Source organism: Nematolebias whitei, chromosome 20 (assembly GCF_014905685.2).
Source record: "Nematolebias whitei isolate Nwh7 chromosome 20, NemWhi1, whole genome shotgun sequence".
Taxonomy (NCBI): domain Eukaryota; kingdom Metazoa; phylum Chordata; class Actinopteri; order Cyprinodontiformes; family Rivulidae; genus Nematolebias; species Nematolebias whitei.
In genome coordinates this window covers 27,216,193-27,238,881 of record NC_056517.1, presented here as the reverse complement: position 1 = coordinate 27,238,881, position 22,689 = coordinate 27,216,193, and the positions used below count along the sequence as shown (strand labels likewise).

The window sequence follows — 22,689 nt, the reverse complement described above, 5'->3', positions numbered from 1 at the left end:
CAAGGAGCAGATTTGAGGCATGATGTGTCACAGCCTCAGTGTCAGGAAAAATAAAGTTAAGTTATAAACCAATATTTGTATATCTTCTCTACAAGGATTTTAACACTTGATTTATTTACTGATCTAAAATGAACAGTTTGTACTTAAATCTCTAAAAATTCAGGTCAGTGGTTGGCCATTTACCGATCTGCTGTTCACTTACCACAGATTGCTTCACTAGTCAGTGAGACAAAACAGGAAGTAGTCTGACTGTGTCACTATGGAATCAATTAGAAATATTTACTACCACACCAAGAAACTGAAATTGCCTCCTTGTGCAAGAAAAACGAGTAAAATAACTATTTTACTCAAACTAAATTAATATTTTTACATAATTTTTAACAAATGGAAACTTGTTTTGAGAAAAAAAAATTACAACACTAATTAGTCTGTACTTTTCAACTATACTTCTTGCATTTGCATCTTTGCAATACAAGTGACATGTTTAATGAAAAGAATAAACTTCGTCCTGTTATTTATTTTGATGTAGTTGTTTGGCCAATAAGCAATCCAGTTTTCCAGTAGATTTAATTGAGCAAATAATGACTAAGAAAAATGTTTCTTCTGTTGCAGATTTTGACTTTGATGAATATGACAAACCTGGCATTGAGCGGTCACGTCGGAGGAGAGGTGATGATATCGTAGAGAGGTAAAACACTATTATGCACAGATCGTTACAGAAATATAGCGTTTTTTGTTTTTTTTACAACATGATAAGAAAAATAAAATAACCGCAGGACTATATTCAAATTGTCTAAGAAAGTGATTGAATTCTGTGCAATTTTTATGGGGTACACTTAGCTTCAGAAAACTACATGTAAACAAGTTATACACAATGTTAATGAACAACGGGTAAACAATTTTGAGTTTAGTAATAGTGAGTATAGTTCTTTATTTAGCTAAAGTTACTTTTTAGGAAATGTACAGTTCAGCAGTTAATCTAATAATAAAATTCCTTTTTGGAAGAGTGGTGTGTAGGCCTGTCATGATAACAAATTTTGCTGGGCGATTAATTGTCTCAGAAATTATTGCGATAAATGATAATATTGTTTGAAATTTAACAATAATTAGTAATAGTCAAATTTTAGAATAATTGCTGATTTGTTTGGAGTGTAGTACCTTTTTTCAACCACCAAAAAGCAGTATAAGACTGAACTGAAGGATGGATAGTGAGGGAGCGAGCAGCGTGTCTCTTTAAGAAAAATGGGAGGGAGGCCACTTGACGTGACATGGGCTGACATGGTGACATGGCAGATGCTCAGTGGGGTTTGAGCTCTTTAGCATAGCATTTTTGACACAAAGCTTTTAATAAAAAATCAAAAAACAAGTTTTCAGCTTCTTTTTGCTGAGAAAAACAACTTTTTAGACAAAGGCACGGGCTTCAACCGTGAATTTTGGAGCTCGGCGGGACAGAAGATTTTTCCCGGGGTCGGTCTGTTAGCTTAGCTCGTAGCTTAGCTTCTTATTTTAGCTGCTTGTAATGAGCCAAAAACGAGATTGTGGATGGTTAAAATGGATTTTAAAGAGAAAAGAGAAAGTGGGGGGTCAGTGAAGAACACCGGTCATCCAGTGTCTTCAGTAGAAAGAGAGAGACACGAAGAAACGATAAAGCCGATAAATGAAAATAAGGTTGATAATTTTCATTCATCATGCGATTAATTAATTTGTTTATCGCGACAGGCCTAGGGGTGTGTTTACTAGACAACAGCATTCAGAACATTTAGTCTTTCTAGATGATTTGAATAATATTGAACAAGAGTTGTCAGCAGTCTTTTGTGTTGTTTGTAAAGTATTTAATAATTTAAGCAACGATTGTTAAGAAGCACTGAACCAAAGTTTCTTAGAATTTAATTAAAATAAATAACCTTACTGATTGATTTAAGAGTTCCAGTCTGAAACTACAAATGCTCATTTTTTTCTAATATGTAAATGTGTGTTTGCATCTGAATTTGTTATATGTGCAGGGGCAGAAAGCATACAACTAATTTTGTCATTAATTATCAACTCTTTGTTTAAAGACTAGGCTTTCCAAACTTATGATGTGGTGATCTGTAAAAAACTTACAGTGCCTTGCGAAAGCATTCATCCCCCTTGAACTTTTCAACCTTTTGCCACATTTCAGGCTTCAAACTTAAAGATATAAAAATTATTTTTTTTTTGTGAAGACTCAACAACAAGTGGGACACAATCATGAAGTGGAATTAAATTTATTGGCTGTGTCAAACTTTTTTAACAAATAAAAAACTGAAAAGTGGGGCGTGCAATATTATTCGGCCCCCTTGCGTTAATACTTTGTTGCGCCGCCTTTTGCTGCAGTTCCAGCTGCAAGTCTCTTGGGGTTTGTCTCTGTCAGTGTTGCACATGGAGACACTGAAGTTCTTGCCCATTCTTCTTGTAAAACAGCTCGAGCTCAGTGAGGTTGGATGGAGAGTGTTTGTGAACAGCAGTCTTCAGCTCTTTCCACAGATTCTCGATTGGATTCAGGTCTGGACTTTGACTTGGCCATTCCAACACCTGGATACGTTTATTTGTGAACCATTCCATTGTAGATTTGGCTTTATGTTTTGATCATTGTCTTGTTGGAAGATAAATCTCCATCCCAGTCTCAGGTCTCTTGCAGACACAAACAGGTTTTCTTCCAGAATGGTCCTGTATTTGGTCCCATCCATCTTCCCATCAATTCTGACCATCTTCCCTGTCCCTGCTGATGAAAATCAGGCCCAAACCACGATGCTGCCACCACCGTGTTTGACAGTGGGGGATGGTGTGTTCAGGGTGATGAGCTGTGTTGTTTTTACGCCAAACATATCGTTTTGCATTGTGGCCAAACAGTTGGATTTTGGTTTTCATCTGACCAGAGCACCTTCTTCCACATGTTTGGTGTGTCTCCCAGGTGCTTGTGACAAACTTTAAACAACACTTTTTATGGATATCTTTGAGAAATGGCTTTCTTCTTGCCACTCTTCCATGAAGGCCAGATTTGTGCAGTGTACGACTGATTGTTGTCCTATGGACAGACTCTCCCACCTCAGCTGTAGATCTCTGCAGTTCATCCAGAGTGATCATGGGCCTCTTGGCTGCATCTCTGATCAGTCTTCTCCTTGTTCCAGATGAAAGTTTAGAGGGACGGCCGGGTCTTGGTAGATTTGCAGTGGTCTGATACTCCTTCCATTTCAATATGATTGCTTGCACAGTGCTCCTTGGGATGTTTAAAGCTTGGGAAATCTTTTTGTATCCAAATCCGGCTTTAAACTTCTCCAGAACAGTATCTCGGACCTGCCTGGTGTGTTCCTTGGTCTTCATGATGCTCTCTGCACTTTGAACAGAACCCTGAGACTATCACAGAGCAGGTGCATTTATACGGAGACTTGATTACACACAGGTGGATTCTATTTATCATCATCAGTCATTTAGGACAACATTGGATCATTCATAGATCCTCACTGAACTTCTGGAGTGAGTTTGCTGCACTGAAAGTAAAGGGGCCGAATAATATTGCACGCCCCACTTTTCAGTTTTTTTATTTGTTAAAAAAGTTCGACACATCCAATAAATTTCATTCCACTTCTCGACTGTGTCCCACTTGTTGTTGATTCTTCACAAAAAATTTAAATGTTGTATCTTTATGTTTGAAGCCTGAAATGTGGCAAAAGGTTGAAAAGTTCAAGGGGGCCAAATACTTTCGCAAGGCACTGTATATCGATAACTTGTGTAACTACATTTAAATATGGTTATGAACTTGTAATTTTTCAAACATTTGTTTTGCTATTTTATTGTAGCCTTGCAGCTTTATAAAGTGAGACTACCAGTAGATATAAGCAAAATATGAAATATAATTAATCTTTAATAAAAACAATTATGAAGACAACACAGTTGTTGGTAAAACCTTTATCAGTTTTTCTTGCCTTTTTTTAGTGATTTGGAAGAAGATTTGTTGGAGGAGGACTGGTTGTCTGGTAAAAAGGTAAGGTTAAGGAACAATTGTTGGGATTTCACTTTTTTTGTTTTGATTTATTGTTTGGCACCAGAAGAACAGTTTATTTCTTTAGTGGTAATTTTGTGCTTCAAAGCAGAAAAAACAAACAAACATCCAGAACATTAGTTGACAATGTTGGAACATTTTAGAAAATATTCACGAGAAATGGACTTGTAGCAGGTGGCTCCTCCACGGGGGGAATTGTTGATTTGCACCAGGAGGAAGTACAGTGGACAAAAAAGCTCTTGTGTTGACCTGCGCAGATTGCCTTCACCACATGGGAATAAAGCAACCTTAAGGGTTGGAGGTGCCCCCCTGCCCCCACACCTTTAACACATTCACACACCAACAAAGTAAACAGTGGGGAAAAAACATTACATGATGAGCTAATGTTTTTTTTTAATTGTTTCAGAATCCTTCAGAAGTGTCGGATGAAGAGTTAAACGATGACCTTCTTCAAAGTGATGATGAAGACCTAAATATGATGTATGCTGATTCATTACTGCTTCCAGGTTTATTTTCCCCCATTATACCTCGTAGTATTTCCTAAATGTTTACATGTACTGTTTTTGTTTGTCAGTGGTCAGGATGTTGGCCGCAATGCCACTTACAGCATGAGCACATCCTTTGGACAGCAGGGCGAGTCACAGGAAGCAGACTACGCAGATGATGTTGTGAACCTGGGTGCAGAGGGTTGTGAAGACGATGAGGAGGAGGGGTACCATCAAGAGGGCGAAGAAGCCTATACAGAAGAATACAATCAAGACAACACAGAGATGCCTGAAGATCAAAATGATTACATAAGAAACTTGACCCAGGATGATGATGGCTACCAGGGTGAAGTCTTAGACATCCAGATAACTGAACCTATAGATAGTGAATTTCAAGTGAGTTTTCAATTTTGCTTATAGCTCTAATGTAAAAGTCTACACACACACACATTCTTCAACCCACCCTTTCCATCTCTATTATGTCCCCGAGATAATGTCAGTTTTCTTGTCACGCTTTGGAAGAAGTCAGGATTAAAAATCTATTCAGGTGAAGATGTTGGCTGGCGTTTTTGGGCAGAGGATGATTAGAATCATTATCACCTCCTGCCAGCAAATTTCTCCCATCTTGCTGACAAAGTTTAGTTGACAGCTTGTTTGGCACTGGGTAATGCTCTGCTGTCGCCTCCGAATCCCGCTGCCATTGTGACCTTGGGCCCTGTATCTTTAGAGGAGTAAGAATCCGCTTTGTGTCGGGGAGCTGTGCTGCCAATCGGCGGAGGTTAATGTGGGCGTCTTTTTCTCCGGCTTTAGACTGGATCTGATAAAGTCTCATGCAGGTGAAAAGATTATTGACCTTCCTGAGGACACTCCATACAGTTTTCTAATGATTGATGGGAGTTTCTCTTTTATTCGTTTCCTTTTCCTCTTAGCCTGGGCTAAGAGGATCAAAGATAAGACCAGATCTATGTGCAAATGTCTGTTATGGTCCATTTACCATGGCGTGATTGTGTTTGGCACCTGACAGAGATATATTAGCCTCCCTTCTCAAAACAAAGATAAGATATTGACCTTCTTAACCAAAGTCGCTGCCTTTTTTGAATTTTGGAGGATGCCTGTTTGTATGGATGTGTATTATGGCTGTTTACAAGGTCACTAAACTGCTTGGCCTTGACATTTTGCTCACCATTGAGGATTACGTGGAACATTTTCAATGATTAAGCTGTTCCCTTCCCCCTGGGGCTTTTTGTTCATTTGTTTGGTTTGCTTGTTGTGGTTTTTTTTTCTGCATTTATATGTGGCCTGGGTAGCAGGTTAATGCAGTACAACAGAAATCACCACTGTGTGACCTACAGTCTGACCTTATTTAGCAAATGTTTGTTATTCTGAAGGATTAGTCTTTTATAAATAATGCTGCACCTTTTTTTCTTGTAGATTTTATTAGAACAATAGCTTTTCATTAGAAATCTTCAAAATGGTTATATCAACTGACTGCATCATAGGTTAAACTAAATCTTGTTATGGAAATAAAAAATAGATTTGTCATCTCAGAATGTTGTTTCTGTGCTATATTTTCGACATGGAGTCGTGAACTTACAGTGCAGCCAATAACAGAGTGATTTGTGAGGAGTCAGTCAATGATATTTTCACCATCACTGAAGCGGGGAGGAGTGTTTTTATCTGTGCCTGCATTTCTGTATATCATGTCAAACATTTACATCTCATTGAATTTCAAATGCTGTCAGGAATAGTAATGAAGCCTTGCTCCCACTGTTATGGTAATTTGCTTTTGGAAGGGGTGGGGTTCCCTGGTGCCTCCCCAAGTCCTCCCCAAAATATTTTCGTCTGCATTCTTTTTTCGTCTTTTCTTGATGTTTAAGTTTTATGTATCAGAAATCTAAAATATGTATACTTTTTCCTGCAAAAAATCTGCCTGTCTGTAGAACTACTACTCAATATGAATTGTTTTATTTAACATAATAAAGCAGAAATTAATTTGGTTATCAGTGATGTTGCAGTCTTAATCTTACTTTTCATATCAACTTGGAAGGATGAGGAATATGAAGCTACCCATGAGGAAGACACAGAGGAGGCGGGAAGAGAAAGGGAGCGAGAGGAAGAAGAAACCACCACTGAGGCATCTCAAGTCTATGACACAGAAGAGGTAAATAAAACCGTGAAGTTTCATAGATTTCTGAATCTATAGTTAAAACATAGCACTGGATATAAAATATTATAGCTTTATCACTTGTTGTTTGTGTGTTTGTTTTTTTCAATCATTAGTTTTTTTATTATTTGAAATAGATACAGTATGGAAATATTTGTTTTTGAAAATAACTTTTTTTTTTAGTAAAAAGTTTGCATAGTAGTTAAGTTTTTGGTCCTTGTATTAAAGCTATTATGTTGAGCACCAGTTTTGCTTTGTCTTATTATTGCTCTGAATTTACACATTGCACCATAAAAGCAAAGATGTTATGTGAAAGAGGTGTGATTTTAACATCAGCAAATGTCTTCAGGGTGAACATGACACTTTGCCAGATGATGAAACAAAGGAGGAATCAGATGAAGAAGAAGATGAAGTTGAAGACTCGGGCCGAATACGATTTAAATCTGAAAGGAAGGACGGCTCTGTGGTACGACTGGCGGATGCAGGCAATAAAAGGAGGAACATTCCTGAAACTCTCGGTACAAACTTTGTCCATTTTTCTATTTAATTTGCATACAAAGTGACCCCTAAATGTTTCAATTCAATCTTTTTTGTATACTGCTTTACTTCACTACTTGAACTTTTGTTATTTGCTTTTTTCACGCCTAATGTACACTCCTGTCCTTTTCTTTCTTTACACGTTATCAGAGCTGTCAGAGAAAGCTAAAAAAGATTTGATGAAGTTTGGATTTGATGGAGAACACGAGCGGCAAAAGAGACCAAATCGTTATGGAGGCTATGGCAGAGGAGGGGGTCGAGGACGCAGAGGAAGAGGAGGATTTTCTGGGTTTGGAATGTCCGATTATAGAGGAGGACAAAGGAGGAAAATACATGACCAAATGCTTCCCCTGATGGGAAACATGAGCATACAGGTAAACGGCTGTTCAATCATCTTCGCAGGCCATTTTTAAAGGATATGTCTGTCTGTAATGTTTAAAGTTTGAACATTGGGAACATTCAGTTGAATATATTTAAAAATGTGTTTTGTTTCAGTTTCATTACTATATTTATATTGAGAAAATAAATTCAATTTGATTGGCTTCTTCATGATTGCTTCCTTTCGAGTGGCTTCTTTACTGGGATAAAAGACATAAAGCTTTGCCGAACTGCAAGATCTGACATTTATATAGTAAAATAGTTACTACTAGATCTCTAGGTTTGATTTTCAGTATATTTCATATTGCTTGGCATGCTGTGATGTATAGCATTTTGCATTGTCACATAGGGATGTGCGATATGGCATAAAATTCATATCACGATACGTATTGTGATGGGTGTAACGATATATATCACAATATGTTTTTGGTATAAAACTTGCAATAGAAATAAAAAAAAGCATAGGGTGTCCTTTTGCCATTATTTATTTTGAAAACTGCTATACCACAAAATAATCTCAATCAAGACAATTCCACTACTAGGTCCAGAGAGTTTTTAAATAATTAACAAATCAAGTATTAGGCTTATTTCTTGTGGTGCAAAAGATATCAAATGTAGTTTTAGCCATATATTTTAAACAAAAGAATATGTTGTTAACTCTTAACAGTTTCCAGTATTCTCACTTAAGAAATGAACAGCAAGAGAGCAGCATTTTACACTGAAAACATTTAACCCTCCGACACTCTAGTGGGCATCTCCTTCCACTTTAAGGAGAGCTGACACAAAATGGCAACCAGTTTCCTCTGTGGCTTTGACCAGAGGGTCTCGCAGTAAAAACACACAACACAGCGTTCTTTTCACAGCTCAGAGAGCAGGTTTAACCTTTTTTTTTTTTTTAGCTCAAATACACTTTCTAAAGCTGACAAATGAACGTTTGACGGAAAAAAAACCTTTGACGGAACACAACGTTTTGCTATGCGTCCAAATACGAGTACAGCAAGCCGGCCGTAGTTAGCTTGTAGCTTCACTACTTAGCTCTCGAAGAAAGGACTTTAACACCATTTACACACAGTTTTCAACTAAAAAAAGTGATGATTAAATCTGACAACTCTGATTTTACATCAGACACAGCATTACCGTGGTTAGCTGGTAGAATACAGATCTCTATCATAGGCTAAATGTCGTCTTATCGTTTCTACTGTGTACTGTATATATCGCGCATTCCTAATGTCACATATAAATAGCTAAAATATTAATTGCTCTTTAAATTTGTAAAATAATTTGCATATAACTCATATGGATGTGTAGCGTTTCTTAGCCCAAGGCTGCAGGTAACAAATCAAAATTATGTGTGTTTTCAGAGCTAGAAAGAACCCCTAGGGTTAAAGTAGTTCTTCTCAAGGTTGCAAGGCATTTAACTTGAGCAGTGTGTTATTTTAAGAGTTATTAATTAATGATAATAGATGGTAAAATTCAGAACACAACACTGGACAAGATAAATTAATGACATACAGTTGACATGGGAGCACCACATATATTTTGTTGACCGCAGTTAATGAGGGTGTGCTTTTGAAACATACTATCGTTGTCACGTAGCATTTGACTAATTTGGTCACTGGCATGTTTGTTTTTGTTTTGTTTGTTTGAGCAATTATCAAAGATCAATTTGAAATGCCCATTAACTAAATTGGGATTTCTACAATAATCAGTAGGTTGAGATATTCCTGTATATTCCAGTACTGTCAGGCCCACTCATTTTGACTTGTTCCATTTTTGCAAATTAATACAAACTGGTTTGTTTTCATGTGAATGTAAACAGTGAAGTCATAAACCTAAATAGAAACCTGTTTTATCAGATGTTGATCTGCTTTTTGTTTGTTTTTGTATGCTCTTTAATTACCAGCCATCCTCTCACATGCCACATCAGCAGCAATTGCAGTCCCATCAGCACCACCCTTCACGAGCAAGAGGACCTCCTCCTTTCCAGGAGCATGGTCGGCCCATTCCCCAGCAAGCCCTTCAACCTCTCATCCCCTCTCACATGGCTCATCGCTCCCCACCACTGCGACCACAGATGGAACAACCATCACGAATGATGGGCTCTCCGCCGCCCAACTTCCCGCAGCATCACCAACAGCAGCCCTCGCATCCCAAAAACATCCACATTAATCCCCACTTTAGAGGACCTTCACAGTCTTCTGCACAAGGTTAATTAGTTAATATTCTAAATGTGCCCTAAGTTAAGCTATTTTTATATGTGTACAATTATTTCTCTTGATTTTCTGGATTTTCCGGTTTGTCATCTTGGATTTTTGACATACAGTAAAAACCTTTGCCATTCAAAAAGCTGAAAACATCAAAATCAAATTTACTGATTTATATAATGCCGAATGCTATAAAACAGCAAACACCTTATTCATGTTTTAGTAAATTATTCTCATGTTTTTTTGTATTACATTGATCTCGCTCGTCTGTACATACCAGTGTAAAATTATGAGGAGCAACTCTGCTGAAATGGACTATTCTTGCCTGACTAAGAGCCTTCAGCACTGAGATATTTCCTCCTCTGTACAGTCACACACACTCTTGTCTACTGCCTCTCATTTTCATTTTTATCCCCTCCCCCGCCTCCTTTTGTTTTCTGTTTTGCCCCCTTTTCTCATTGCAGTGCCCTTGATGCCTCCTGCTCAGAGCCAGTCCAGACCTGCTGTGGGTCCTCAGAGGTTTCCTGTGAGTAGCAGCTGCTCCTCTACCTTCCTTTCGCTTCACTTTCCCACTCGCCACATGGTCAGCGTCCCTTTATGTGAGGGCAATAACATTACTTCAATTAGACCGTTTGCACTGGCCAAATGCTGTTAAAGCAAATCCGTAAACACTGATATGAGCCTGGCCGCACAACTGGAAATGCATGATAGGAGCTTCAGGCAAAAGAGTTTTTGCGTCTTGGCCCACGGTTACAGTACTTAGAGGTGCTTCATGGATGGGCTGAAGCTCAGGCTATTCAGCATCGCACGTAATGGAATTGTGGATACAGGATATAGTGCCAGTTAAAATTTGCTTTCGAGTTTGTGTCCTAAAAGCACAGAAATGTTTGTTTTTTTATGGTATGTGAATTAATGAAATGTGATGGATTGATGAGGTCGGAGGCGAGCCTGTTTCTTCTTTTGCATCTGTTAAGTTAGAATTTCACATCAGACAAGTGTTTTCCTGTAAACAGACCTTTTATTTTTTTTAAACTCAAGAACCCATTCAAGAGATGAACTGGCTCTGTGTAAAGTCAACTAAAATGCTTGAGGTAAATCCATCTTTTTAGATAATTGAGCCAGGGCATCAGGTGGTGCTGGTACTGACTGACATCTTTCTGGATAGTCGATTTTAGATGGATTTATGCAAATTGGCTATCACAAAATAGCTACATCCAATTGCATTCATGTGGATGCACAAATGAGCTCGGCTCTTTCTCAGGAGACAGTCTTAATCAAACGCTGGATTTTTATTTACCTTTTTTTTTAACCTTCAATGTCAGTATCATGCTATTCTTATTCCCTGCAGTCTACAGTCATGTTAAATATTGACAGCAGAGTAGCAAAAAAGAGTTTTGGCCTATATCAGAGTAGAAAATGTAATGGGATGGGTATGAAGACAACTGGGCTGACTAACGGCATAGTGTTGGATTTCCCAGCTGTCAATCAAATTTAGACTCGTGTTGCCAAGGACATGAATTGAAATGCAGGTGACATACAAGCCAGCAACTCCATTTATCAGCGGGCACCTGATTACTCATGATTATCATACATTATCATCCCATCAAATTTAATTGTTTAAAGGCCAGGCTAATGGGGGGTCGTAGCCTCCAGTATTACTGCATCACACGTTTGCTATCGGAGATGGTTTTGAAATATTAATCTTAACACCAATTAAAGTCATTATTTGGAATATTTATTCTGCTCACGCATTATTTAAAAAAAAATGAAGCTTCTATTTTCATTATTTGCAGATCATTTTCAATAATAACGATCCAAAGAAAAAAAAAATCATTAAATATTAAACTTCTAAATGGGGTCTTTGTGAAAGTTGTCTAGTAGATGAACTTCGTTTGAAAACCTTTTTATTTAGCATTTACAGTTTGTTTTATTAACTACCCTTTATTCCAATGTTAAGACAAAAAGATGAAGGACAAAGACACGTGACCTTAGTCACTGCAAATTTGTCATGGTTGATGGACCACTGGATGGTGCATGCAGAATCATCTTCTCCACCAAAGTGATGCTAAACTGGGGCTGCTAGAGTCAATTCCTAACTGGTTCTTAAAAATATATGTATATATTGCAAAGAACTACCAGTAGTTTGTTTTTCCAGAGCCACAAAGCCACTCCATTGTAACTGTGTGCTGCATTAATCTGCACTCGCTGCCCAACTGGTGATATTAAAACAAGCAGCAGGAAAATGAGACGCATTGATCTTATGTTATTCCAGTACTGCTTTGATTTCACATCAGCGTTAAAGATCTGTGTTTTTATTGTTTGTTCGTGAATTAGGCAGACTAAATGCTGCGCTGCCTCACATAATTTTTTATTGGTTTCCAGCCCACAATTAAATGTCTTATTCATTTATTGTGCTACTGTAACTGTGTTTTTGTGTGCCAGGCCGACACTTGGTCTGGTTTAGTATTGGAGCCAGTCTGGTGGAGCAGAAAACAAAATTAATTAGTTTCTCATGGTTACAGGCTAGAACTAGCTGGTTTGATAACTAAAATACATCAGTGCACAGCTTGTATTTTAATGTTGTATATGTTGTTTGTTGCTAAATGCAGGCAAAAATATTGCAAAGATCCAACTTGGAAATTGTTTGATAACCAGTTCAAATCTGTTTTTTGTTTTTTTTACACGGATAGAAAAAGGAGCAATATTACTGTAATGCTAAATATTACCACATAATTTTGAGGCTAAACGTATTCCTTTTGAATGTTTCCTTTTTTTTCATTCATAGTTTAAAAATATCTTCGGCTTCGGATATCTGCTTGTAGATTTGTGTGTTTTAACAAAAACGCCCATTAGATGTAACCTTCATAGCCTTCAGTCGTTAACTTTTTTAATTATAAAATTCAAAGTTGGTATATGAATGAGCTCAATGGGCAAAATGTCAACATACCCAGAAACAAAGCATGTTTTTTAATCAAGTTATCGTAATTTATAAAGTACTTTAACATTTGGCCCCTCGTCATTATATTTGTCTTGGATATATCCTCTCAGCTTCAAGCTGTACCAGCATCAGTTAAGTATTGAGCATTCCAGACAGTGTTTTATCAGGGATTAGAAGTGAGAGGATGAGCTGTGGTATTTGAGAGGTATTATATGGACACCAGAGTCCTTATTGTGCAAACCTGGCTGCCTGACCTTTTAGAAAGGCATGATTGTGCCCCCATTGTGATCCCCTGTCTTTGTAAGCCCTTTTGATTAACTTTATGTTAAGCAAGTTTTTTGGAACTCTGGCCTTGCTTTCTAACACCTCTTCTCTCTAAATACCTCCACGCAGCAGTGGAATAAAGATGGATTAGGCCTTGATAGCATCTTAAGTAATTTACAATAGGCTTGGAGGAGGCAAAGCAGCCCATTTGTGGAAGTGCCACGTGTTGAATAGCAGGTTAATTTTTCAACAGAGATGGATGTTTAAAAGAATAAAGAAGACAGTTATGAGTGGGATTCAAATTCCAAGGAGGGATTAAATAGTTATCTAGTTTTCGTAAGTAAATTGATTAGGACTAGAGCGTATGCAATGAGTAGAAAGCTGTCGAAGATTCAAAGTAGTTGAAACAAAGATGAGGGCACCTATTCCCTCCTGAAATACTCTTTCCTTGTTAGAGGCTGGCTTTAGGTTTATTGATAGCGCCTCAAGTAGCATTAATGTTGGTTTGTTCAAGAATTCATGCTGAAGGCTTCCTTTGATATTGGCATACATATTGATGACTCATGATTCTACATTTGTTTAATGGCCCCCACTTTCCATTTACAATCACTCCCTGTCCAAAGTAATTTCTCTCCTTTTTATTTTTATTGTTTCTTTTATTTTTAATTACTGAGTTTTTCAGATGGCAAATAATTTATGCTAGTTTTGTCTGTTCTCAGGTAATGGGAGACTTTCAGCGTCATATGCCAGACAGTTTTGGTCAGCCTCAGCGGCCTCCTCATCACATGGAGCCCTTGAGGAACCAGCCACCTCAAGGCCCTCAGGACAGGGAGCCCCTGTTTATAGGAGGTGAGGCTCACACTCAACCTTATGAGTGTTACAAAGCTCTGTTCACATATTTAACCCTCTTTATCACCTCTAGCCCAATACCTAGAGGGTATGCTGCCAGCTCTGTGGTGCTGCTGTTTTAGCAGAACTCATGTGAAATGCATGTATGTGTATATTAACATACATCTTAAAGAACCTTGGAAATGGCAATAGATATGCATATTTATGTGTTTTTATTGACATTGTTAATACAGATTGATTGTTGTTACATCACTGGTTTAAAAAAGTTGTCGTTTTTTATTTTTTGGCCGAAATACTACACATCTGGAGAAGGGATTATTGGCACTGGAACGCTCTTGCGTAAAATAAACGAAAGAAAAGGAAGACAAAACATCTCACTTGTGTTGTTATTTTTAAAAATAATTTGTGGTTTTTTGGTATGGCCACAGAGTGCACAGATCCAACACGGTTTCCAGCGCAGCACATGTTTGATCACCAGGGCCCCAGCCCTTTGATGAACAACAGCAACAACCTCCACCAGCAGCACCTGCCCGGCCAGGGCCACATGGGCTTCGGCCCGCCAGGACCGCCCTTTAACCAGACGGGCCCGGACCTACTAGGAATGTTTCAGAGAGAACCTCCAAGACCAAACCTCCCTCCCCACCAAAATCACCAGGGAGTGGTGAATTTGAATCCACAAGGTGGGGCCCCCAACCAACCCAGGCCTTTCATGAACCCTCGTCAGCCCTTTGGCCAGCAGGGGAACCGTTTCCCCCCACCACAAGTTCAGTTTGGGATGCAGGTACGACACAGAGTAAGTGATTTTAATTACTACAATGTGTCTTGTGTATTTATATCTTCATTTCTCCGCTTCTGCCCCAATTGTCTCTTGTTTTTTTTGTTAAATATGGGTATTTGATCTGACTAGTTGTCTTATTTATGGTTGTTGAAGATTTGTTTAAAAAAATAAAGCCATATTTTGCGCCACTTCATTTTGCTGAGGCATAGACAAGAGCTCCCTCTAGTGATTGAAGCACTATGATATCGCTCAACAAGAATGCTCATTAGGAGGGTAATTTCCTATAAATTGCCCAATCTAATGCTCCGATAAAGATTCAGATTCAACAATTGTTTGTGTTGCAAAACTAAAACTATCACAAAAATTGACATTCACTTTTTGCTTCTTTTCCCCATAATTGCAGGGTTTAGCCCCCCCTGTCTCTCAGCTGCCACATCACGACCCATTGTCGCCTCATCCCATGCACCATCAGCAGCAGCACCATAGGCAAGAGTTCCCCCATCAGCAACAGATAAATCTCAGTGAGCCTCGCCCCATGACACACCATGGTCAGAATTTTTTCCATCAACAGCATGGTAGCCCGAGGCAGATGAATCCTCGCCCTCAGAACCCTCAGCAGCGCATCATGTCAAACCGGCAGAGAATGGTAAGAGATTAACATATTGGCTCAACTATTTTCAGGTCAATTTGATGGTATCTGGGTTTTCTTATTTTTATGGTGCACATTTTTCCGATGTTGTATTTAAATGAACAGGACTTGATTTGAAAGAGTTGCAATTTATTATAGGTAAAAATAAATTTGAATTACATAAGATGATCTTAGTATTTACTTTACAGAACACGCCTATTTCCAAACAAATGCAGCAGCGCAACAGCAACCTGCGGGAGCTCCCTGTAGCACCTGGTAACACAAACATGAACAGGACCCACACCGCCCCAACCCCCGACTCCCCTGCTGCCAACATCAAGCCTGTTGCCAGGGCAACACCGAGGACGCGTATGGGCCAGTACACACAGCCGATGTCTGGCGGCGACAGAGGAAGAGGCCAAGTTGCAAAGCCTGAATCACAGCCTGGGGGGGCAGACAGGACAATGGTTAATAAGGAAACCCTGAGCACACTGTCCAACCCTACACCACAGGTTAGTGTTTGAACATGAATTTTTGTTCTTCCAGGGACTAAAAAAAATTAATCAAGCTAAAACTAAACACATTGTAGATCAATTATAGATTTATTCTAAATACTTTTCTCTAAATAGTAAACCAGATGTTAGGAATATGCTTACGAATGGTAAACAACAGGGTTACTGAAATTTCTAGTCTCGTTTGGGGAAAAAAATCCTAAATTTTTACTTTGATTAAAGTTAAACATCAGGCCAAGCAATATAGTGCTGACTTCTTTGCGCAAGTGGTACCCTTTAGCTATATTCACAGCTTTAAAAGAATTGTGAGAACATAACTGTTAACAATCCATGTTTTATTTTTTTCATGCATTTGCAATTTTTCTGCAGGACCCTGATGAAGATGAGGAGACACGACAGTATCGTTTGAAGATTGAGGAGCAGAAGCGTTTGAGAGAGGAGATTCTGAAGAAAAAGGAGTTACGACGGCAAATGCAGGCTGGTGTTCGAAAGAGGGAGCTGCTGGATAGACTTAATTCTCAGACAAACACACCGTACCAAGGCCCCACTCCTACACAAACTGAACCTCTATTATCAAATCAGCAGCAGCAGCAGCCAGAACAAAAACGACCTCTGCTACAGGCACAACAACCGAGATTGCTTCCTCAAAATATGCATCAATCGCTAAATCACACATTAACAAATCCTAATCAAGACACCACCCTGCATATTAGTGGTGCTGATCAGACCCCTCCACCACGTTTAAATGTTAAGGCACGCCTCCAAATGATAAAAGGCAGTGAACCGGAGCAGCAATTCTCAGGCACTGGTACCAAACAGCAATGGAATTTGCCCCAACAACATCAGCAGCTACAACAACAAAGGAACAGTTATGTGCAAAGTGTAAACAGACCCAATGCTCCGGTTCAGTCTCTTCAAGTTCCTCAGACATACACACCAATGGGACAAGACCCAGCTCAGATTCAAGGACCCAAACTTGGGGCTAAAAGAACTGTGATGCAAAGAGTCAGAACTTCCAGTATGGAAGGCCAGCCGGTGCCACAAAAAGTCAGAGTTGTCAAACTTTCAGGACTGGTGAGCATATGGTTTCATTTTTATGACACCTTCTTTGGCATTTATTTGATCCTTTACAGTAGATTTTACCCCTAGGGGGGGAACTACATAGCTTCAACAGAAATGCTATTGATTGCCCTCACTGTCTATTTTGTAATCTAGCTGATATCTAACCTACGGGGATGACACAGTGATGTCTGTGTCATTTTGACAAAATTGATCTGTTAAGAGTTTCTTCTTTTAAGCTTTGGGAACTGGTATTTAAGCAAGAATGTCTTTACATACTTCTATAACGCAGAAAGGCAGTTTGACATTTATCTGTTGAGTTGGGGACACCTCGTCACTGCTTTTAAAGGTTGAGATCCTCTTTTCAGGACAGATAAGCATTCTCTTAAAGGCATAACGTAAAATAAGATTGACAATAACTTTTAACAAAGTCCAGAAAATATCACTGCTGGCTATTTCATTCTCTCCTGATAAGTTGTGGCTTTGTCCTTAATTGCACACTAATCTTTATTGAAAACCCACAAAGGCGTGCATGTTAAACATTAATACTTGTCATTGAAGAGACACGGTGGTGGGATGTGATAATATTTGAAATAAGCTGCTTTCCATCCCAGAGGATCAAGCTGCTGCGCCAAAATTGGTGACTGGCTGCTGATGAAGATCACTTGGTGTCAGTGTGTTAATGGAAACCTGTGCAGAGCTATCTGATTTACTGCATTGTGACGAAAAAAGTGGAGTGGGATGTGAAGCGGAGCAAAAAAAAAAAAAAAGGAATGGAAAGAGCTGGGGCTAATAATTGGAGTGAAAAGAAGATTCTCTCTTCCACATTGTTCCGCTGTCATCAACAAGAGTTTGACAATGTTATCGCTTCTTTTTTCCTCTTCTTCCCTCTGTCATCCCTCAGTTGCTTTTTCATATCAACCCATCTTTCAGGTGCGAGGCAACAAAAGATGCCAATCCAAGACCCTTGTAATTAATCTTTCATAATACCTGTGTAAGAAAGTTGCCACTTTTGAGGATTTGGATTTGTATAGCTTAGGCACACAGATAAGAAGCAAATTATATTTTCATCAGGGGTAATACAAAGCAGTGCAAAATACAAAAGCTCAGGGAAGGGTGTGCGTGAAGGGGGGATGGGATACACATCGAGCTGCTGTCGTTTCAGTGTAATGCAGCTTAGCATTTGATGGGTGCAATCAGGAGCTGTGATTTCTATAGAAGGGATTAATCCATTTACTCTCAGCTGGGGACAGGTCAGAGATAGCGCCTCTTTTCTTCCCACGTATTGATCTGTCACATCTTTCTGCAGAGTCGGAGAAAAGACGACCTTCAATTCCTCCCTGCACGTCAACACAGCAGATCTGTGACTTTATTTGATAATGAGACCATCACTTTGTTTGGTTGATCTCTATTCTCCAAATACTGCTCGATAGAAATGCACATTCAGTGTTTGCAGATTTTCAGTTTTCCTTTGTTGTCACGTAAAACTTAAATACATTCTAGTGGCACAAGTGTGTGATGTGTGCAGTTAGAGATAAATGCTGACATTGTGAGACACTACTTTAGTGTTTTCCGTCCTTATCTCCATTCAGAGTGGAAAGGAGCCTGAGGCATTCGTCGACCCAGTGCAGCAGCAGAGTTCCTGGCAAGTATCTCCACTCAACCAGAGCGTCCAAAGGAAGGTGACCATGATGGGACAGCAGCAGCAGGGACCAGGCGGAACACCACAGGCTAGCCGCGGGGGCAGGGGCAACGCACAGCAAAGCAGGGTATGTCATAAATGAGCTACTGGCAGTCTTTTCACCTAAAATGTTTTTATTAATGGGCTTCGTGGCATCTCCACTGAAAAAACAGCCAAAATGTCTCCTGTAATGTTGCATTACATTTTTATTCAGTAGACATACCAATCAGGTAGTGGTTGCAGTGACACAGGACGGTATACAGGTGCAGGAGTATTGACAAGTTGAAAACAACATGACGGGGCAACACAAAGTCCCCTGGCCTCTCTGCATGCGTGTCACCACCAGGTTCTTGTCACAGATTCCATACTCGCTGATGCTGACAGTGTAAGGTGCCACCACTAGGCTTGCATGGCTGCTCTTCCTTTATGCTCCCCCACCACACACACATTCTTACTACCCCCCTCTTTATCCTTTTTAGGGTCTTTCCCTCCTCCTTCTTTGCAGCTGGAAAAATGTACCTCTCACACACAGGATCATATGAAGAGTGTCATGCAGCATTCATCACTTTCTGACATTGATGCTCTGTGTAGATAGGTGATGAGTCAATCGTGTTAAAGTCTGAGAGGCACAAGAGAAAAGGCAGTTTTTTAAACACACCTCGATGTTTAGGAACCTCTTTACGTGACTGAATACAGCAGTGTTTTTGTTACAGAAAGAAAATGTTCCGTGTTTTTGCAGTTCTTAATGTTACTGTTGCATGTCTTTTTTTTTATTTGGGCAATTATCTCTCTTGCTGCTGGATAGGTCGTCATGCCAGGCCGAGGCCGGAGCCGAGGCCGAGGAAGTGCAGTTGGTCAGATGGGTCGAGGTCATCCAGCACCCACCAGACAGAGCCAGAGAGATGCAGAGATCCCTGGTGCTACTGTGTCCATTGAGGGGCTCTCCACATCTACAACAGAGTGTCAGCTGATGAACCTCCTCAGGTCAATTGGTCCCATAGAGGTAGGTGCCAAATACGTGACTAGAGGTGAACGGACAAGGCGTTGATCTTTAGAAATCATGGCAGCAGAGGGTTTCTATATAATGCTACCCCACCCCCCATAACATTAACAGTTTAATAACAAATCATCTCGCAGGTATGACAATAAGCTTCTCTTGGCTCATTAAAATGATTAATTTCAAATTAGACTTTTGTGGAGACATCAGGCCGCATATTTTATTTTATAAAGTAGCTATCGAACACATGCATGTGTACAAAAGCTACTTTGGCTCACACAGCCTGTGAAAGAAAGAGATTTCCACTAGGAATGTGCGATATGGCATAAAATTCATATCACAATATGTATTGTGAAGGGTGGCGATAACGATATATATCGCAATATGTTTTGGGTATAAAACTTAATAGCAATTTTTTCTAAAAGCATAGGGTGTCCTTTTGCCATCATATATTTTGAATTAAGAATATTCCACTACTAGGTCCAGAGAGTTTTTAAATAATAAACAAATCAAGTATTAGGCTTCTTGCTTGTAGTGCACAACAGTGCAAAATATATAAAATTTAGTTTTAACCATATGTTTTAAACAAAATAATATGTTAACAGTTTCCAGTCTTACTTAAGAAATGAACAGCAACAGAACAGCATTTTACACTGAAACACTTCACCTCCAAACCTCTAGTGGGCGACTCCTTCTGCTTTAATGGAGAGCCGACACAAAATGACTGTGGCTTTGACCAGAGGGTCTCGCAGTAAAATCACACAACACAGCGTTCTTTTCACAGATCAGAGAACAGGTTTCTCTAAAGCTGACCAACGCTTACTTCAACTTACGATGGAAAAAAAACAACTTTTGACGGAACACAGCGTTTTGCGCATGCGTCACAATACGGCAACACTACGGCAAGCCGGCTGTAGTTAGCTTGTAGCTTTGCTACTTAGCTCTCGAAGAAAAGACTTTAACGCCACTTGCGCACAGTTTCCAACTCAAAAAAAGTAACGATTAAATCTGACAGCTCTGATTTTACATCAGACACAGCATTACTGCAGTTAGCCGGTTGAAGGCAGATCTCTATACCATTTATATCGCGCATTCCTTATTTCCACCTAACCAAAAAACAGAATTGATAACGTTGAAGTGTATATAAACTCTCGGGGATTGTCACTATGTTCAGCAAAACTGCTGGTGTACCCCTACAGAACCTCACTGACCTGCACAAGGTGAGGTCAGTGAACCATGCCAGGCTGATTCTGGCAGATCCTGATCACCCACTCCATGGTGAGTTCAGGTTGCTTCCTTCTGGACGCTGGTATCTGCTGCCCAGATGTAGAACGAACAGACTGAAAAACTCATTAATCCCTGTAGAGATCAGGCTGCTCAGCGAACAGTGATGATTTGTGTACCGTTATTTTAACGTCTCAATGTCTTCTCTAGTATGGATGTTTTTTGTGACTACTGACTGTGAAATAAATTACCCCTTGGGGATAATAAAGATTTTTTGAAAGGGCTGGACAATATGACCAAAACTTTATCACAATATATTTCTTAATTTCGGTCGATAACAATATATTTCGGATATCGATATAACCAAAAAAAGTCTCAGAAAAACTACAAATAATTTAATGTTCACCTTTTATTTGTATTTTGCCTTCAAATAAATTTTAAATCACTGTCAAATAAAAATAAAACTGTCAACTTTGTCAATATTAAGTTTTAACTTTAAACAACATTACCTAACATGGATTTCTCTTTTGATACAGTTGGGGGTGTTGTTTCAGGGACACGTTGGCACAAACTTTTATTGTGCTTCATCTTCTGACTCTCAGCATATTCTATCGAGTGGAACAAGTTCGATGTGTTCCCACCACTAATTGGAACGAGACTCCGGCACCTTTTGCAGCACACTGACTGAAACCTGCAGTTTATCGGATCTTAGCCGAACCACTTCCACACCACCAAATTAGTCTTTCCTCTCTTCTCAATTATGTCATCTGTTTTCTTTTCGCTTGTGAAAGTTTGTTCAGTCACATTCTGACGGTCATGGGCACTCATTTTGAAGCGAAAACTTTGGCGATTAGCCTAGCCTGCTACCGCTGACTCCTTCTGGACTCGAGCTCTGTGTGTGGTGTACGTCACCACGCACTTACGTCGTTGTGTCGCAGCTTTTTCTGTTCGGGTTGAAGTGGCCGTTTCAACCCGAACAGAAAAAGAAATGCATCAGCGAAACGCTGTAATCATAGCGTAATGCGTATCGAAATATCAAAAATGTGCTTAAAATGCATATTACCATTATTTAATAAACGTATATCGTGATATATATCGATGTTGAATTATTGTCCAGCCCTAACTTGAACTAAGTACTAAGATTTTTAATAATTTAGCGCATATGTGATGCAGCTCGGAACCTGTTCCTAACTAAATTAAATCTGATGGAGGGCTTGCTGTGAATCTAGATCTAAGGTAGTTTATAGTTATTCATTTTTCTTCTTGCTCTAAAATTAGCATCTAATATATGACCAGTTAAGTATGAGCAACTCTGAAAAGTAAGAACACAAGTCTTACCGTCACCGTCTTACTGGTATTTTTTTGTTTTTTATAAAGTTAGTACATGTGGCACTTTGACTGCACAGCAACAAAGTGCAGCCTACAGATGCCAGGTCTGTAATCAACAAAGCATGCTCGGGCGATTATTTAAAAAAATGACTTAATTTATCGTCTGCCCAGTTTATTTGGCCCTCTATTAAGATGGGCAGTCATTTTCAAATGCTAGAACAGTCATTAAAAGATATGAATTTGAAAAATGAATCTGTTTTAATAAGCATCTTTTTCCTCCCAAACTGGCACCTAGTAGTCCCACATTGCTAACAGCACCTGCATGTAGCATTAAGTTATATCCTAACCACTAGTGTTTTTCCATACGGGACGCAATCTTCATCCCACCACGACCACCATCACCCTCGAAGTGATCCCACATACGTTTTTACCGTTGTGGATTTATTTTGAAAGTATCAAAAAATGGAAACGACAGCCCCGGGTGTGCAACAACTTTACTGCCTCGCCCGAATACGTGCACACAACTCCTTGTTGATCCACTGAACCGGTGAAAATAAAGAAACACAAATATCTCTGCTAGCAGAATTATCGGCGGTACGCGTGTGTGTGTGTGTGTGTGTGTGTGTGTGTGTGTGTGTGTG

General features: G+C 39.3%; 1 protein-coding gene across 1 annotated transcript in view; it reads left to right on the top strand.

The window, feature by feature from the left end:
• The window catches only part of rbm33a (RNA binding motif protein 33a), a 64,839-nt gene that overhangs the window by 5,771 nt on the left and 36,379 nt on the right, over positions 1 to 22,689 (top strand). Inside the window, exons 2-17 of the mRNA XM_037694165.1 lie at positions 613 to 688; positions 3,955 to 4,003; positions 4,428 to 4,501; positions 4,596 to 4,902; positions 6,554 to 6,667; positions 7,020 to 7,188; positions 7,358 to 7,581; positions 9,489 to 9,792; positions 10,254 to 10,315; positions 13,711 to 13,840; positions 14,269 to 14,633; positions 15,022 to 15,264; positions 15,456 to 15,758; positions 16,128 to 16,832; positions 18,410 to 18,586; positions 19,304 to 19,501. Coding sequence (XP_037550093.1) covers positions 613 to 688; positions 3,955 to 4,003; positions 4,428 to 4,501; positions 4,596 to 4,902; positions 6,554 to 6,667; positions 7,020 to 7,188; positions 7,358 to 7,581; positions 9,489 to 9,792; positions 10,254 to 10,315; positions 13,711 to 13,840; positions 14,269 to 14,633; positions 15,022 to 15,264; positions 15,456 to 15,758; positions 16,128 to 16,832; positions 18,410 to 18,586; positions 19,304 to 19,501 — 3,500 coding nt within the window. The remainder of the gene's footprint in view (positions 1 to 612; positions 689 to 3,954; positions 4,004 to 4,427; positions 4,502 to 4,595; positions 4,903 to 6,553; positions 6,668 to 7,019; positions 7,189 to 7,357; positions 7,582 to 9,488; positions 9,793 to 10,253; positions 10,316 to 13,710; positions 13,841 to 14,268; positions 14,634 to 15,021; positions 15,265 to 15,455; positions 15,759 to 16,127; positions 16,833 to 18,409; positions 18,587 to 19,303; positions 19,502 to 22,689) is intronic.